Source organism: Cetorhinus maximus, chromosome 32 (genome assembly GCF_964194155.1).
Source record: "Cetorhinus maximus chromosome 32, sCetMax3.hap1.1, whole genome shotgun sequence".
Lineage (NCBI taxonomy): Eukaryota > Metazoa > Chordata > Chondrichthyes > Lamniformes > Cetorhinidae > Cetorhinus > Cetorhinus maximus.
In genome coordinates, this window is record NC_135910.1 from 17,385,390 (window position 1) to 17,402,482 (window position 17,093).

Here is a 17,093-nt window from a genome sequence, read left to right on the forward strand (position 1 = left end):
TCTGAGGCAAAATAGGGAAAAATTGTGACCAAGTGAATTGGCTGATATAAAATAAGGGGTGAAATTTTGAAGTGGGTGCCGGAGTAGAAAGACCTGTGTGTATATGTGCATAGATCATTGAAGGTGCCAGGACAGGCGGTGAGAGCAGTTAATAAAGCACGTAGTATCCTGGGCTTTATTAATAGGAGCATAGAGTACAAGAGCAAGGAGGCTATGCTGAATATATATAAGACACTCCTTAGATCTCAGTTGGGGTATTGTGTACAGTTCTGGATGCCACATTATAGGAAGGATGTGAATACATTGGAGAGAGTGCAGAAGAGGTTTACAAGAATGGTTCCTGGGATGAGAAATTTCAGCTATGAGAATAGATTGGAAAGGTTGGGACTGTTCTCCTTGGAAAGAAGAAGGCTAGGAGGAGATTTGATAGAGATGTTCAAAATCATGAGGGGGCTGGGCAGAGTAGATAGGGAGAAGTTGTTCCCGGTCGTAAGAGGATCAAGAATGAGGGGGCACAGATTTAAAGTGATTTGCAAAAGTAGCAAATGTGACGTGAGAAAAAACTTTTTCACACATTGAGTGGTTCAGGTCTGGAATGCACTACTTGGAAATGTGGTGGAGGCAGGTTCGAGCGGCGCACTGAAGAGGGCATTAGATGATTATTTGAATAGAAACAATGTGCAAGGGTACAGGGAAAGGGCAGGGCAATGGCACTAGGTCGTAATGCTCATTTGGAGAGCCAGTGCTGACACACGGGGCCGAATGGCCTCCTTCTGTGCCATTAATGTTCAGTGATTCTATGATAGCATGGTCACACAACTCTTCAAGATCATTACTCTAAAATTTCACTGGAAAGAGGTAATGATCAGAGGATAACTCACTGGAGTTTATTAGAGCAAACATTGTTGTTAATGCTGTAGTAGGCCTGAGTTTGTAAAAGAAAAAACTTGGAGTGAGATGTGTTTATGCCCATCGACGTAGCACTATGATGTAGATAAGTGTTGGAAATCCCCCCGGTGTGATGAGTTTCCAGGTTCAATCACACTCCTTTATGGAGCCCCCAAGAAGAAGCTGGTATTTCATATATCATCTATTTTTGATTTCTTTCTTGTTTTCTAACTCCCATTCCCTCCTCCCCTTTTAAGTTAGGAGTAAGAGCCAGAAAGGCTGCTGGTGGGAGTTTGGCTTTGAGCAGCTGATGAGTGCAAAGCAGGCATGATGTGTACATGTCGGCCTATAAGTCGACCTTTGAAGCCTTGAAAAATCCACCCAAAAACGGGTTGACTTATATGCCGAGTGTAAAGGTGAACCATCGGTGTGGGTGGTTATCAACTTTGTCATGCGCCACATAGGGTCTGCTGTGTATGGGGATATCATAAACATCTATGCATCTTTGCAAAGCAACCCGTATCACATGTTTGATCCCTTGCACCCAGTTATAAGATTACCTGTAAGGAAAATATCCATTTGTGGGGTGGAAAGTGGAGGCTGGCTACTGATGCAAGTGTAGCAGGCCGTGGGTGAAAAGGAGGGGTCAACTTATATGCCAAGTGTTTCAAAAACATGATTTTTGGGGCTGTAAAAATGGGCTGGCCTGTATGCCGGGTTGTGATCCAGGTAATGTCACTCAGCCTTTTTCTTACTCTGTCTTATCATAATGGCATCGAGACTGTAGAAACTGAGGATGTAGGATTCAAGATGAATGTAGGTATCTCCTGGCCATTAAATTTCTGCCCCTTAAAATAGATGGATAGGCGGGATGCGCAATTCTCTGACCAGTGTAAATGGAGATATGGAATGTTCACTACTTTTCTTGACTTTCAAGGCACCACTTAAAACCTGCTACCTCTTTGAACAAGTTTTGGTCATCTGACACAATATCTCCTTATTTGGCTTGGTGTCATATATTGTTTTACAATTGCTCCTGTAAAGTGCCTTGAAACTTTTTATTTCCTTAAAAGCGCTATATAAATATACGTTATATGTGAAACTGCAAAGAATTTGAGAGTGACTGTCTTTTTTGCATATTGGACCGTCTGAAAATTTGGCTCAAATCCATTGTTACATTTCTTTTTTCCCTCTCATCTGCTGCAACCATGATGCTGCAGTTCCCTTGTTTTTCACCCAGGTGGCCATTCTTTCTTCATGAGCTGGAGCAATAAGTGCTGGTGAGCTGCTCACACCTGAACCTGTTCATCCTCACCCACACCTTGGTCTGTGTACTGTGTGAATCCGCCTGCAGCGTAACTACAAGTTGGCTCACTGCCCAGAATGCATGCTGAATAAAATATTGTGCTACTGCCCATAGCCCCTGGTTCACAGTAAATGACTAGGCCCCATGAGATTGATGCAGTTGAGCTCCTAATTTGGTGATTGCATTGTGAATTGCATGTATTTCTATGTAAACAGAAAGGATTGCCTGTAATGTACAAAGGGGCGAGCTATTCTCTATAATTGAGGCCACTGGCTTATAGTGATTTGAATTGGCCAAATTCCATTTTATTACGTGTGATTCAAGCGTTTTTACTGGTCTTTTGGGTATCACCTTCTGCAATTCTATCTTTAAAATGTAGACACCTTTCATTATAGAATGGACCTGTGTGTATTTCCTAAAGTGCAATGTGACTGGGATTTGTACAAATCCTCAAATCCAGATTCTGTTTCCTGTGCAACTGCGACCTGCAGGAAGTGTTTTGTGTGTCTACCTTAATCTAAGGAGCTCTTGGAGACTGTGTTTACATGTACAGAAGATTCTCACCAGGATTTCATTGTCATATCTTTGTTATCTATTAAGTTCTGCCCAAAAAACTGTTGCGGCTGGGGGGTGGGGAGTCGACTGAAAATTTAAAGCTGAGATTCATAAATTTTTGTCAGACAAGGGTATTAAATGTTAGGGAACCAAGGTAAGCAGATGAAGTTAAGATACAGACAACTATGATTGAATTGAATGGTGGAACTGGCTTGAGGGGCTGAATGGCTCCTCCTGTTCCTCCTTATGGATAAATATATCCCCACCCATTTGTATAAAAATATATAAAAATTTTACATCCAGCTTCCATCTCCCCTGTAAGTGTGCCATTTCAAAAGACCCAGATAAACATCCACAGTAGGAATATTAACCTGATCATTGCATGCAATCAAAGCATGCTGTTATGCTACAGAGCAGGAAAGTTTTAATTAGAAAGGAATTACAACACTGTTTATCCCGTTTCTGCCTTCATCCCACATGTCCATCCTATTGCCATATTCCTTTGTTCTCCTTTTTCTGCACCACCTCTCTGACCTATCTTTAAATGTCGACGTTACTTCAGGCACTAACTCCAGTACAGTCTCCAATGACATAGCGTCCACGATTACAGCAGACAACCACATCTACTGGGAAATTAATACTTGCCATTTGTCATCAGCATATTAGAAATTAACTTCAAAGGTGCTGTTTACAACGTATTATATGCAGCAGTACTTTTTGACATTGACATAGAATTACATAATATATACAGCACAGAAACAGACCATTCAATCCAACTGGTTTATGCCAGTGTTTATGTGCCACTTAAACTGCCTCCCACCCCACTTCACCTAACTCAATAAACATGTCCTTCCAATCGTTTCTCGCTTCTCTGTAACTAACTTCCCCTTAAAATGTACTAATGCTAGTTGTCTCGACTACCAACTATGGTAACAAGTTCCACATTCTCACTCCACCCTAGGTGAAGAAGTTACTCCTGAATTTCTTATTGGATTTATTTATCTTATATGGACTACCTTCTATGTATGACCTCTAGTTTTGGTCTCCTTCACAAGTGGAAACATCTCTATCTGCCCCTTTTGTAACCTTGGAACTCTCTTCTGTAAATGACAATTGACTAGATCAATGCGATGAATAAAACTGAGATAAATTTTTGTTAGCCAAAGGGAATAAGGGATATAGGGCAAAGGGTATATGGTTCTGCCGAAGGGTCATGAAGACTCGAAACGTTAACTGATTTCTTCTCCACCGATGCTGCCAGACCTGCTGAGTTTTTCCAGGTAATTCTGTTTTTGTAAAGGGTATATGGAGTTCAGTCACAGATCAGCCTTGATCTCATTTTATGGCAGAACAGGCTCAAGGGGATGGATGGCCTCCTTCTGTTCCGATATTAGACCTCTATCAGCTCACCCTCCAGTCTACTGTTTTCTAAAACAAAGACTCCAGCCTTTGCAAACTTTCTTTGTGTATAACCTCTCAGTTCTGGTATCATTGTAGTAAGTCTTTTTTGCATTTTCTCCTGTGCCTCTATATCCTTTTTCATGATAATGGAGACCAGAACTGTGCACAGAACTCCAATTTAACAGGCATAATTGAGAGTTTTCTGTATTTCTTTGATGCAAGCTCATTAATCGCAGCCTGTGCACTGAATTGTGTTGATTTAAGTTGAGGATGCCCAGTATATTTGGGAAATTAAGTTTTTTTTCTGCTGTAGAACCCGATGTTCCACAGCTAACTTTGTGAGCAGCAATTTAAGAGGGTATTATTGATGAGCCTACAGCCCCAAACTGCTGCCGCTTACAGCTGTCTGGAAAAGCCGACTGGATGGCCCTCTCTGCTGAGTAAACCCTACTCATTTACAGCAGGGATGCCAGCACCTTAACTTGGCAAGCCCCTCCTTGCATGGCTTTACCTTTCCATATCCACCCAGCAGAAGGTGCTGTAATGTGTCATGGGATCACGGTTTAAACTGCTGCCCCCTTTGTAACTTAAAAATCAAATTAGCAGCTGAAATGCTGTGAAGTTTTTTTTTGGGAAAAAGAGCAAAAACCAGAACAGATATTATTTAGTTTAGCAGAACTAAAAGGACTACACAATCTGTGCAGGGTGTTGGCTAAAGAAGGTTTTAACCAGGGTTAACAAAACATTTGAATGCTGAAATCATCCAATTCTTTAATTAGATGTGGCCTTAAAATAAACAGAGCGCAATTTATCCTGGCCCTGTGGACTTTTAAGGTTAGCTGTTAAATTTAAAATCTCTTTAAATAGGGGGCTGAGGTTGACACATTAGGCACTTCTGCAAATATTGAGCTGCAAGAGCAGCTGAGACTTGGTTTCCCTTTAATCATGGGTGCAAGGTGCTGCAGTGATCCCGGGCCTTGGGGAGTAGCAGTGGGAGAGAGTCACTGTCTTTCAATGACCATTTGTAATCTCTGGAAAGCTGGTTTCTGCAACTGATCAGAAAAGTGACATTCACTGATGTTCTATTGTCAGGTTCCAGCAGTGCCAAGAGCACTGAGCTGCAGCTGCAATTGATAGTTAATTATCAATTTAAAACTGCCTAATGATAGCATTATTTGTGCTGAATTGCAAGTGTCTTAACATATTGGTTACAGCCAGAATGGTGCTGAAAGAGCTCTGCACAATTACAATAATGACACTTGGAATCCAAAGTACCACAGCCCCCTAAAATAAATGAGCAAGGATCATGGCCTAGATAAACACCCCAATCCAGTATGAACAACGGCGTTTTTACATCGATATCCCTAGGACCTATTCTGACAATGTTTGAACAGAAACCCAAAATCCACTGCTGTCTCCTTCCTCCTGGTTTCCATTTATCTTTCCTCCTGCCGCCACTCCAATCACATTCCTTTGCAGCCTGGAGACCTGTGTTTTAGGTAATGAGAAAAGGAAGGAATCTGTCTTTGTATATTTAGCTATGAGCAGAGACTCGATGACGGTGGTGGGACGAGGATCCAGTGGCATTGTTTCCGAGATGTATTATTTCTGTTGTGTGGACAATTTTCTCACTGTTTCCCATGTTGGGGTTTTGAAGCCTGTGAGAAGTGTCTGTGAGAAGTATCTGTGACCATGGTATGCCAACAGCTCTTGTAACAGCTACAGCTATTTAATCTGTCCTAGATTTTTTCCTGTTGTGAACACACTCATCCACTCATAGCTGTAGTTGATAGACCTGAGTGGGCCTAAGAAGCTTGCATAAAGCCACCCTTCTCTAACAGATACTCTTTTATCCTCTGTAATACCCGAATGAGAAATTCTCTTTTCACTTTTAGCTGAAGGCAGTTCTCCCACGCACAGTGCACTTCACGGTTTAATCTGTTCCCTTTTGGCTTAAATTTGATTTTCTTCTCCTCCCACTCTAACACATGGAGATACGAAGGGTAGTGCACCGGCATTAAGGTTTAAGTCAGCTAAACAAGCGGCCAGTTTTCTGGGATTTTGATCAAGATTTCTGTGAGCTTGCAAATAAAAAGTCAATTTGCGAATCTTTAACCTGCAAGGCTAATTTATTTGGCCAGCAAATCCATCTGAAATTACTGAATGCCTACCAGATTTCTGGAATCAGTTATCACCAGTTTAAAGTCTCAGTGATTTGCCATAGCTCAGTGGGTAGTTCTTTCACACCTGAGTCAGAAGGTTATCCCACTCCATGGAGTTGAGCACAAAGTCTAGGTTAACACTCCCAGTGCATTACTAAGGGGATGCTGCACAGTTGGAGGTGCCACCTTTTGGAACAAATCATTAGTCTTGCAAGACAAAGTTTTGCAAATTATTTTCTCTGTGAATTTTTTTTTTTCTTTTTACGCACATCAGTGTGGGCTACCAGCACTGGTTGTGACATTTGGGATCCAGAATTGGCGTTAAGCACACAGAGATTAGGTAGAATGCAGTTCAGTTTAGTAGCAAGGTGGTTGGGTTTAGAAAGGGAGTTACAGGGATCTGGCGGCTGAATGTTTTGATGCCAATGTGGAGGGAAAGGCAGTACATCAGGATGGAGGAGAGTGTCTGTTCTGGGACACTTTTGTAATCATTGCATTTAAAAGGAGAGAATTTATGTTGTACGTTATTTTACCAGCGTTTGTCAACCATATCCTGATCTGTGCTGTTATTATCTTCCCCACTCTGAGTTTCTAGGTATTTTATTCTCAAATAGCATGATGTGACAGAGCAGGGTGTAAGCACAGAGCATTTAGTCCTTCCTTGCAGCAAGATTGAAATTGAAACAACTGCCCTCTGCAGCCAATTTCATTCTTCATCCCTTTTTCTTGGCTTGATCATTCACCAATCGATAGTTGATGTGAGTAACTTGTTTGTAAGAACAAATGGCTGTTAGTAAAATATCCTGTGCAATGCCTCGGTGGCAGTAACTGCTGTTGTATTGCCAGAGAATCAGACATGCTGCAGATCTGTGTTTCATTCATGGAATTGAATTTACAGCAACAGACCTTGAGTGAAAATAACACCTGATCAATTTCACATTAAAGTCTACACCACAGTCTTTATAGAGACACAAGGCTGCAACACCATTTGATTGTTGGCTGAAGTGCGATCGATTAGGTCAGCGGCAAACGCACAGCGCGGTGATATCTACATGAAGCAGGCATACATCCAATGATGCCTCCCATAATCTTCAGTAACAGACTCATGACCTCTTAATACAGTCATCCAGCCAACTAGTCATTTCACTTAGCAGATATCACAAATGCAAGAAATCATTTATTTTTAAAGGGCCAGCCCAGAAGTTGCAGGTTCCTTGGTAGATTTTGCAGCAGTAGATTTTCTGTGTCCTTTCCTTGCACTTTGACTATCAAGTGATCACCATAATATTCCCTGTCAGCACCTTTGTTGAGGGAACAAAGAAAAAAATTTCATTGGCGATGTCTCAAAATGCTTCACATTCAGTGAATTGCTGTTGAAGTACAGTCACTATTATGTAGGCAAGTGCAGCTGTATTTTTGTGCACAGCAAGATCCCACAGACCGCAATCAAGATGATCAGCAGTGACGTTTTAATGACGTTGACCGAAGAAATAATAGTACCGTTAGACTTCTGCACTGACCTGAACAGGTAGATAAGTTCATGATTAAATGTCTCATCTGTAAGGCATACACTGTTTTTTCATAGGAACATAGGAAATGGAAGCACGAGTAGGCCATTCAGCCCCTCGAGCCTGCTCAGCCATTCAACTAGATCATGGCTGGTCATCTACCTCAACGCCATTTTCCCGCATTATCCCCATATCCTTTGATGTCATTAGCATCTAGAAATCTATTGATCTCTGTCTTGAGCATTCTCAATGACTGAACTTCCAAAGCCCTCTGGGCTAGAGAATCCCAAAGATTCACTACCCTCTGAGTGAAGAAATTCTTCCTCCTCTCAGTCCTAAATGGCTGACCCTTATTCTGAGACACTGTCCCCTGGCTCTAGATTCCCCAGCCAGGGGAAATATCCTTTCTGCATCAACCCTGTCTAGCCCCTTAGAATTTTGTAAGTTTCAATGAGATCACCTCTCGTTCTCCTAACCTCTAGAGAATACAGGCCCAGTCTCCTCAATCTCTCCTCAGGACAGTCCCGCCATTCCAGGAATTAGCCTGGTGGACCTCCGCTGCATTCCCTCAATGGCAAGTATATCCAAGTAAGGGGACCAAAACCGTACACAATACTCCAGGTACGGTCTAACCAAGGATCCAATAAATTGACACAAGACCTCTTTACTCCTGTACTCAAACCCTCTTGCAATAAATGCTAACATACCATTTGCCTTCCTAATTGCTTGCTGCACCTGCATGTTAGCTTTCAGTGACTTATGAACAAGGACACCCAGGTCCCTTTGTACATCAACGCTACCCAGTCTCTCACCATTTAAGAAATGCTCTGCACCTCTGTTCCTTCTACCAAAGTGGATAACCTCACACTTATCTACATTATAATCCATCTGCCATGTTCTTTCCCACTCACTTAGCCTGTCTAAATCCTCTTGAAGCCTCTTTGCATCATACTCACAACACACATTCTCACCCAGTTTTGTCATCCATAAACTTGGAAATATGACATTTGGTCCCCAAGCCAAATCTTTGATATAGATTGTGAACAGCTGGGGCCTAAGCACTGAGCCTTATGGTACCCCATTAGTTACAGCCTGCCAATGTGAAAATGACCCGTTTATTCCTACTCTGTTTTTTGTCCATTAACGAATCCTCAGTTCATGCCAGTATATTACCCCGATCACGTGCACTCTAATTTTGTTTACTAACCTCTTGTGTGGGACCTTATTGAAAGCCTTCTGAAAATCAAAATTCACCACATCCACTGGTTCCCCCTTATCTATTCTGATAGTAACATCCTCAAAAAAACTCTTAACAGGTTTGTCAAACGTGATTTTCCTTTTATAAATCCATGTTGACTCCACCCAATAAGATCATTATTTCCACTTATCACATCCTTTATAACAGATTGTGGTATTTTCTCTGCTACAGATGTTAGGCCTGCAGCTCCTCATTTTCTCTCTTCCTCCTTTCTTAAATAATGAGGTTACATTTTCAACCTTCCAATCTGCAGGCAGCATTTCAGAATCTATGCAATTTTGAAAAATGACCACCAATGCATCAAGTATCTCTGTAGCCACCTCTTTGAACACTCCGGGATGTAGATCATCAGGTTCTCGGGATTTATCAATTTTCAGCCCCATCAATTTCTCCAGCACTACTATTTTACTAATACTAATTTCTTTCAGTTCCTCACTCCTGCTAGTCCCTTGGCTCGCTTTTATTTGAGGTTTTTTTTTATCTTCCTCCGTGAAGACAGACCCAAAGTAATTATTTAGCTTCTCCGCCATTTCCCTCTTCGCCATTATAAATTCTCCTGTCTCTGCCTGTAATTTCTAATCTTTTCCTTTTTACATACCCACAGATCTTTTACAGTCCATTTTTGTTTCTTGCTAATTTGTATTCATATTCTATTCTCCCTTCATTAGTTTCTTGGTCCCCCTTTGCACTGCAAAACATAGTGGGCAAAGATTTAGCGGATCTGTGGCTTTTACAAATACTTGGCAGGAGAGAAACGGATCCTTCAGCCCAACTGGTTCATGCTGGTGATTATGCTCCACATGAGCACCCCTAACCTTTCTTTATCTAACCCTCCAATTATCTGACATAAACACATGAGGGAGAAAGGAATGGAAGATTATGTATCTTCCCGTTAAATGCATCTGTGCTATTTGCATCAACTACTCCTGGTGGTAGTGAATTCACATTCCCCTCTCTCTGGGTAAAGCTGTTTCTTCCAAATTCCCTATTTGATTTATTAGTAGTGATCTTCTAAATATGGTTCCTAGTTCCTCTATACCTACCCCATTGAACCCTTTCATAATCTTAAAGACCGCCATCAAGTCACCTCAACAACTTGTATTTATTTAGCGCCTTTAACATAATACAGTGTTCCAAGGTGCTTCACAGGAGCCCTATAAAGCAAAATTTGACACTGAACCAGATAGATCAAAGGGGTAGGTTTTAAGGAGCATCTTGAAGGAGGAGAGCAAGGTAGCGTGTGTTAGAAGGATTTAGGAGGGAATGCCAGAGCTTAGGGCCCACGCAGCTGAAGATAAATCCCCCAATGTTGGAGTGATTAAACCTCAGTCTTCTTAAGAGCACCAGCCTGTTCAGTCTTTATTAATATGTTTATATTGTACAAATCAAACATAAGCTATGTTCTAATGGTATGAGCTCGATGGTGCTTTTTTTCTTAAACCAGTAAATACAGACAAGGTGCAGATCAATTATCATCCAGTTCTTCGTTTCATTGTAGGGAGCAAGATTGTTTTAGTCAGTAGTTTGAGCAAATGTTTACATTGTGCTGAGAAGACATCAATAACACCCCACATTTGCTGACTATATAGGTTTGAGCACTTTGTGTCATTAATTCCAATTTATAACAGTGCCACCTGTGTGACCCAGAGATTGGAACATAGTCCATCTGATATTCCCATCTGCCATGTTTACACTCCCTTTCTGATGCTCTGGAATGCTGCATCACAAGTCAGCAAGCAGGCTCCTGTTGCTACTCACAATCCAGAACTATCGACTTGAAGTGTTTACAATTTACACCCAGCTCAGCATTCTGTACAACACATCAGAACTGAGAGGCTCTAATCATCGAGTACAGACTGAAAAATGGGGCTCTTCTCTCTAGAAAAGGGTAGGGTGGGGTTGGGGGTGGGGGAAGGTGGTGCGTGGAGTGGTGTGATGGTGGTGACACACTGGCACCTTATAAATTATGAAAGGTTTTGATTGGGTAGATGTAGAGAAGATGTTTCTACTTGTCGAGGAGACCAGAACTAGGAGCCACAAACATAAGACATTCGCTAGTAAATCATAAATCCACTAGGGAATTCAGGAGGAACGTCTTTACCCAGGGAATGGCGAGAATGTGGAACTTGCTGCTTGAAACTAAGTAAATGCAAGAGAAAGTAATAGAAAATCTTGTCGGGTTAGATGAAATAAGGTGGGAGGAGGCTTGCGTGGAGCATAGTCACCAGCCTGGACCAGTTGGGCCAAATGTTCTGTTTCTATGCTGTAACTTGTATGTAATTCACTGATGCCTCCGTGGATGGCTGCACCATGGAACTGTTCCAAGGCCAAGGCAATTCTGCGTTTTGATCCGAAGACGGAGCGATTGGATGTGTGGCTCCATTATGTATTGCTGTAGATTAGCTTGAGAGTACTGAGATTTGTAATTGAGCATGTAACATCATGCTCCCCTCCTCTGCTCTCCCACGTGCTTCCCCTGTGCACCTCTCTCCCTCTCCTCTCCTTCACTATAGGATGTCTCCTCCATTTCCCTATCCCCCTCACCAACTGCAAAATGTCTCACTGTCCCCTCTGCTGCCCCTCCCCAGTATGGCCTGCCTCATTTTCCTCCTCTCTCCCCAACATTTTAAAATACAAATCAAACAGCAGAACTCTGGGTGGAGTTCCTAAAAGTGATTAAAATCAGTGATTCAGCAAGAGCTGCAGTGAGTAGATTCCATTAACCTGACCTTCTGTCTCCATATCGCATCTCGATTCTGTTAAATGTTCCAGACCAAATTCTGTTTTCAGTTATTTCAAAAGCATTTCTGACAACGTGCTTTTTTTAGAATCTATCTCCTGAAAGTTTTTTTTTTAAAGTGAGGACTTCACAATTTAAATGGTTCAGCATAAAAAACGCTGATTATGATATCATAAGGCGATGCTTGCTCATTTACCACAACAACTTCATGTAATGGTGGGGCTCCAGCGTTGGTGCCTAATAAGTTTCTGTATTTGTTCTGTTTTGTTAGGTTTCCAGATTGCATGGAAATTACTTGGGGAGAAATCCTCCCCAAAGGCAGTAATTCATATTTTAACATAGTTCCAAAGACACCAACAAATACGTTATTTCTGCAGTCATGTGAGAGCTTGGAATTGTTTTGAGGAGGAATAGTGGCCATCACACTGGAATGATGACCCAAACAGTCCAGTGGTGTCTCAGTTTAACATCTCATCCAGTGCTCCCATAACATGATGCTTCCAACAATGCAACCTTCCTTCAATATTGCACTGAATTGTCAGATTACGTATTTGGGTCTGTGGAGTAGTGGACCTTGAACCCACAACCTGCTGTCTCCAAGGCAGGAGTCCCACCCGCTAAGCTTGGGACAGTTCAAGCTTTATTGCGTTTCTAACCTTAGCTGAGTAATTAGTTCCCCAATGAATGCTTCTCTTGTCTCTATGAATTAAAATCTACTCTTTCTTTACTTTGTTTCAGGCCATTGTCCGAGGAAGCAAAATTGGAATTGACGGCTCTCTAAACTGGCTCCTGGATGAATTTGAGAATGTTTCTGTGACTCGTTCCAACTCCCTGCGGCGAGGGAGCCCGCCCTCTCTACCCCGCCAAGACCCCGTGCAGGATGGAATGCACAAGAATGGAATGCATGAGCCCCACTCCAAGAGCACCTACCCAGCTGAGCTGGACAGACACCATGACCACAAGGGGAGAAGCGAGAGGGCCAAGCCAGAATCCAGGGACGAGAGGGACCAGGGCAGGGACGACAGGCAAAGGAACCGGAATGCTGAGCGGGAAGATAGCAGGGCTCACCCACAACAGCCAAGGGGACAGGAGCCGAGCAGGACTGGGGGAAACAGGCCCAATCATCAAAACAGCAGGGAGCCCCGCCCTGATCACCACAGGCATTCTGACAGCAAGACCAAATCGCACGACAAGCCAGATGGCAGGAGAGACCATCCGAGTGATCGGGAAGGAAATCATGTTGGTTTCAGTGAGCCTGCAAATTCGCAGGAACGCATATCGCGGCGAGAGAGAAATGAAAGTTCTGACAAGAGGCCAAAATCTACGTACACAGGCGAGACCAGCCCACAGTCCCCAAGGGACAAGCGACCACTTTCTGGCCCAAATATCCGTCCTCCAAATTCTCCTGGTACAGATGGAGCAATGAAGACCACGCACCAGACTGGGAGACCCTTCAACACTTACCCAATGGCCGAGACGGGGGCAAACAGAGGGACCAGCAATCAGGTCTGTATGGCAATTTGTAACCCACCTACTACCCTCCTTATTAAAACGCCGGTGAGCATTTTGTTTATGTAAATGGGCAAAAATTTGGGGTAGTTTGAGATCGTCCACTCTTAACCTAAGAAGGAAGAGTATTTTCTAAATGGTGAGAAGCTAGGAAGTGTGCAGGAGAAGAGAGATTTAGGGGCCCATGAACTGAAATCACAGGTACAAAAATATAATTTAAAAAGCTAATGCAATGTTGGCCTTTATCTCAAGAGCGCTGTAATACGCAAAGGGATCAAAGCTATGATACAGTTGTGGATAATCCTGGTTAGGGCCCATTTAGAGTACTGGATATTATTTGGATATTACTGTTCTGGATGTTATTTGTTTTCGAGGAAGTGATGCACGGATTCATAATTTTACAATCTGTATGACTTGGATGAAGGGACCGAATATATGGTTGCTAAATTTGCTGATGCCACAAGGGAGAGTAAATTGTGAAGAGGATACAAGGAATCTGCAAAGGGAAATAGATAGGTTGAGTAGGCAAAAATTTGGCAGATGGAATATAATGTGGGACTATTTTGGCAGGAAGAATAGAAAAGCAGTATATTACTTTAATAGAGATTGCAGAACCCTGTGGTACAGAATCACAAAATGGTAGTGTGCAGGTTCAACAAGTGGTTAGACAAATGGAATGTTGATGTTTATTGCAAGGGGAATGGAATATAAAAATAGGGAAGTTTTGCTGCAGGGCATTGGTGAGACCACACTTTGGAGTACTGTGTACAGATTTGGTCTCCTTACTTAAGAAAGGATATAATTGCATTAGAAGCAGTTCAGAGAAGGTTCATTTAACTGATTCCTGGGATGAAAGGTTTATGTTATGAGAAAAAGTTGGACAGGTTGGACCTGTATCCAACGGAGTTTGGAAAAGTGAGAGGTGACCTTATTGAAACTTAAAGATCCTGAGAGGACTTGATAGGGTGGATGCTGAGAGGATGTTTCCCCTTGTGGGAGAGACTAGAACGACGGCACACAGTTTAAAAATAAGGGATCTCCCAGGAAATTTTTTTTCCTGAGGGTTGTGAGCCTGTGGAATTCAGTTCCCTGGAGAGTGGTAGAGGAAGGGTAATTAAATATTTTTAAGACCGAGTTAGATAGATTTTTGATTGACAAGGAAATCAAAGGGTATAGAGAATAGACAGGAAAGTAGAGTTGAGGCCACAATCAGATCAGCCATGATATTATCGAAAGGCACAGCAGGCTTGAGGGGCCGAATGGCCTATTCCTGCTCCTAATTCGTATGTTCATATCAAAATGATACTTATACTAAAAGGTTTAAATTATAAAGACATGTTGCACAGAATAAGTTTGTATTCCCTGACGTATAGAAGATTAAGAGAGGATCTAATTGTTTAAGATGATTAAAGTATTTGATGGGGTAGATGGAGGGAAAATATTTCATCTCTTAATGGAATCCAGAACATGGGGGCATAACCTTAAAATTAAAATTAAGAGAGGTCATACAAGGGTGATGTCAGGAAGCAGTTCTTTATAAAGAGTCATGGAAACCTGGAACACTCTCCCCTCAGGAAGCTGTTGAGACTGGGCCCCAATTAAAAATTTTAGAAATTGAGATTGATAGATTTTTGTTGGTAAGGACATTAAGGGATGTGGAACTAAGGCGAGTGAATGGAGTCAAGGTACAGATCAGCCATGATCTAATTGAACAGGCTTGAGGGACCAAATGGCTGCCTCCTGTTCCTTTCAGAATACAACAGTCGGGGTGACTTAGAGTGCCAGTGTGCACTGTGCAAAAGTGCTCAATAAGAATTGTTCACTTGTGCTTTAAAATCAAGGCAACTGCTGTGATCTCAGGAAAATCCCATAATATTCATAATTAGCATGGGCGCTGGCTTTGGGACATTTCCCATTATTTCGGAGGTTTACTTCGCACAAATCTATCCAATTTCCATGAAAGGCACAAAGCAGCTATCTTTGGTTATTAACCGAGATCAAGTAACACAAGTCAGATTGGCGATGTGTATGTTTCGGTATTCAACCTTGCATCTTTTCTGGTGCTCCTGTCCCAACAGCTAAGCTGGTGTGGGAACAATCAGAATAAGTACATCATGCTCACTGTGACTACCTAATTGCATAGCTTTTTATAGTGGCGAAGCTGTCTATTTTCAATTCCCTTTCTCCATTTATATGTAATTAATTGAACAATCAAATTTTTTTTTTATCTTAAAGGGGTTGAGATTTTCATTTGGATCATTGTAGCCAGTACATGCCTATGCCCAGTTCAAATTGGGCGAGGTGGGGTTTTGGCCAAGAGGCCCAGGTTCAGAGCCAGGTCATGCAATTCTGTAGCAGATGGGCGCCCTCTCTCAGGGTTTCTCTCCGCTTCCCTCTCTCTCGGCTGACCCTGCAGCAACTCTGGCTGAGAGAGTTGCCTAACCTGTTTCCAGTGCCTCTGCCAATCCTGCACTGGATCAGGCCTTGAGGAGGGCAGCTTGGGTAGTAATCCCTGCCTCTGACCTTCCACCACTTGTTCCTTTCAATGTGTTCATGGGATTTGGGCATCACTGACAAAGCCAGCGTTCATTGCCCATCCCTAATTGCGCTCGAGAAGGTGAGTTGCAGCCTTGAACCGCTGCAGTTTGTGTGGTGTAAGTGCTGTTAGGGAGGGAGTTCCAGGATTTGACCCAGCAGCAGTGCAGGAACAGCGATATATTCCCAAGTCAGGATCGTGTGTGACACGAAGGAAACTTGAAGGTGGCGTTGTTCCCATGCACCTGCTATCCTTGTCCTTCCAGGTGGTAAAGGTCGCAGGTTTGGGAGGGTTCAGTTGAAGAAATGTGTGCAAAGTGTTCCCAGTGAAGTCACAGGCTTTGAGTGTTATCAGCCTCTTGTCACCTTATGCCAGTGCCATTGGGCTGGGAGGATTTAAATTTTTATTGGCAGTAACTGTGTTTGGTCTGTTAAAAGCTTCAGGCAGTTAAGCTGCTTTATGACACGAGCTGCTGTGACATCAGAACATTTAATGTAACTTGAAGATTTTTACCGGGAGTTTATATTTCAAAAAGAAAATGTTATCAGATATGGTACGTAGCTAGATTTTTCTATAGGAAGTTTTAGCAAAGGTTCCTTTAGGTGAATGCTGGGTCGGTGTGAGCAGTGAGAATCGGATGTTGTAAATGATGTGTGCTGGGAGGGATACAGTCACCGGTGTACAAGCAGTTGAGGGAGTCACTTGTAAATTAGGCAGCTGCAGTAACTGCTTCCCTGTTCATTTTTACCTCTCTCTCTCTATCTCCCTCCCCCTCCCTCCCTTCCCCCTGCCCCTCCCTTCCCCCTGCCCCTCCCTTCCCCCTGCCCCTCCCTTCCCCCTGCCCCTCCCTTCCCCCTGCCCCTCCCTTCCCCCTGCCCCTCCCTTCCCCCTGCCCCTCCCTTCCCCCTGCCCCTCCCTTCCCCCTGCCCCTCCCTTCCCCCTGCCCCTCCCTTCCCCCTGCCCCTCCCTTCCCCCTGCCCCTCCCTTCCCCCTGCCCCTCCCTTCCCCCTGCCCCTCCCTTCCCCCTGCCCCTCCCTTCCCCCTGCCCCTCCCTTCCCCCTGCCCCTCCCTTCCCCCTGCCCCTCCCTTCCCCCTGCCCCTCCCTTCCCCCTGCCCCTCCCTTCCCCCTGCCCCTCCCTTCCCCCTGCCCCTCCCTTCCCCCTGCCCCTCCCTTTTCCCTGCCCTTCCCCCCTGCCCCTCCCTTCCCCCCTGCCCCTCCCTTCCCCCCTG

The 17,093-nt window shown here is 43.4% G+C and overlaps 1 protein-coding gene across 7 annotated transcripts in view; it reads left to right on the forward strand.

Annotated features, from left to right (window-relative positions):
- pak4 (p21 protein (Cdc42/Rac)-activated kinase 4) overlaps positions 1-17,093 on the forward strand; it is a 109,837-nt gene that overhangs the window by 77,464 nt on the left and 15,280 nt on the right. For all 7 annotated transcript variants that reach the window (XM_078533223.1, XM_078533226.1, XM_078533222.1 and 4 more), the window contains one exon: positions 12,557-13,324. In XM_078533223.1, coding sequence (XP_078389349.1) covers positions 12,557-13,324 — 768 coding nt within the window. The remainder of the gene's footprint in view (positions 1-12,556; positions 13,325-17,093) is intronic.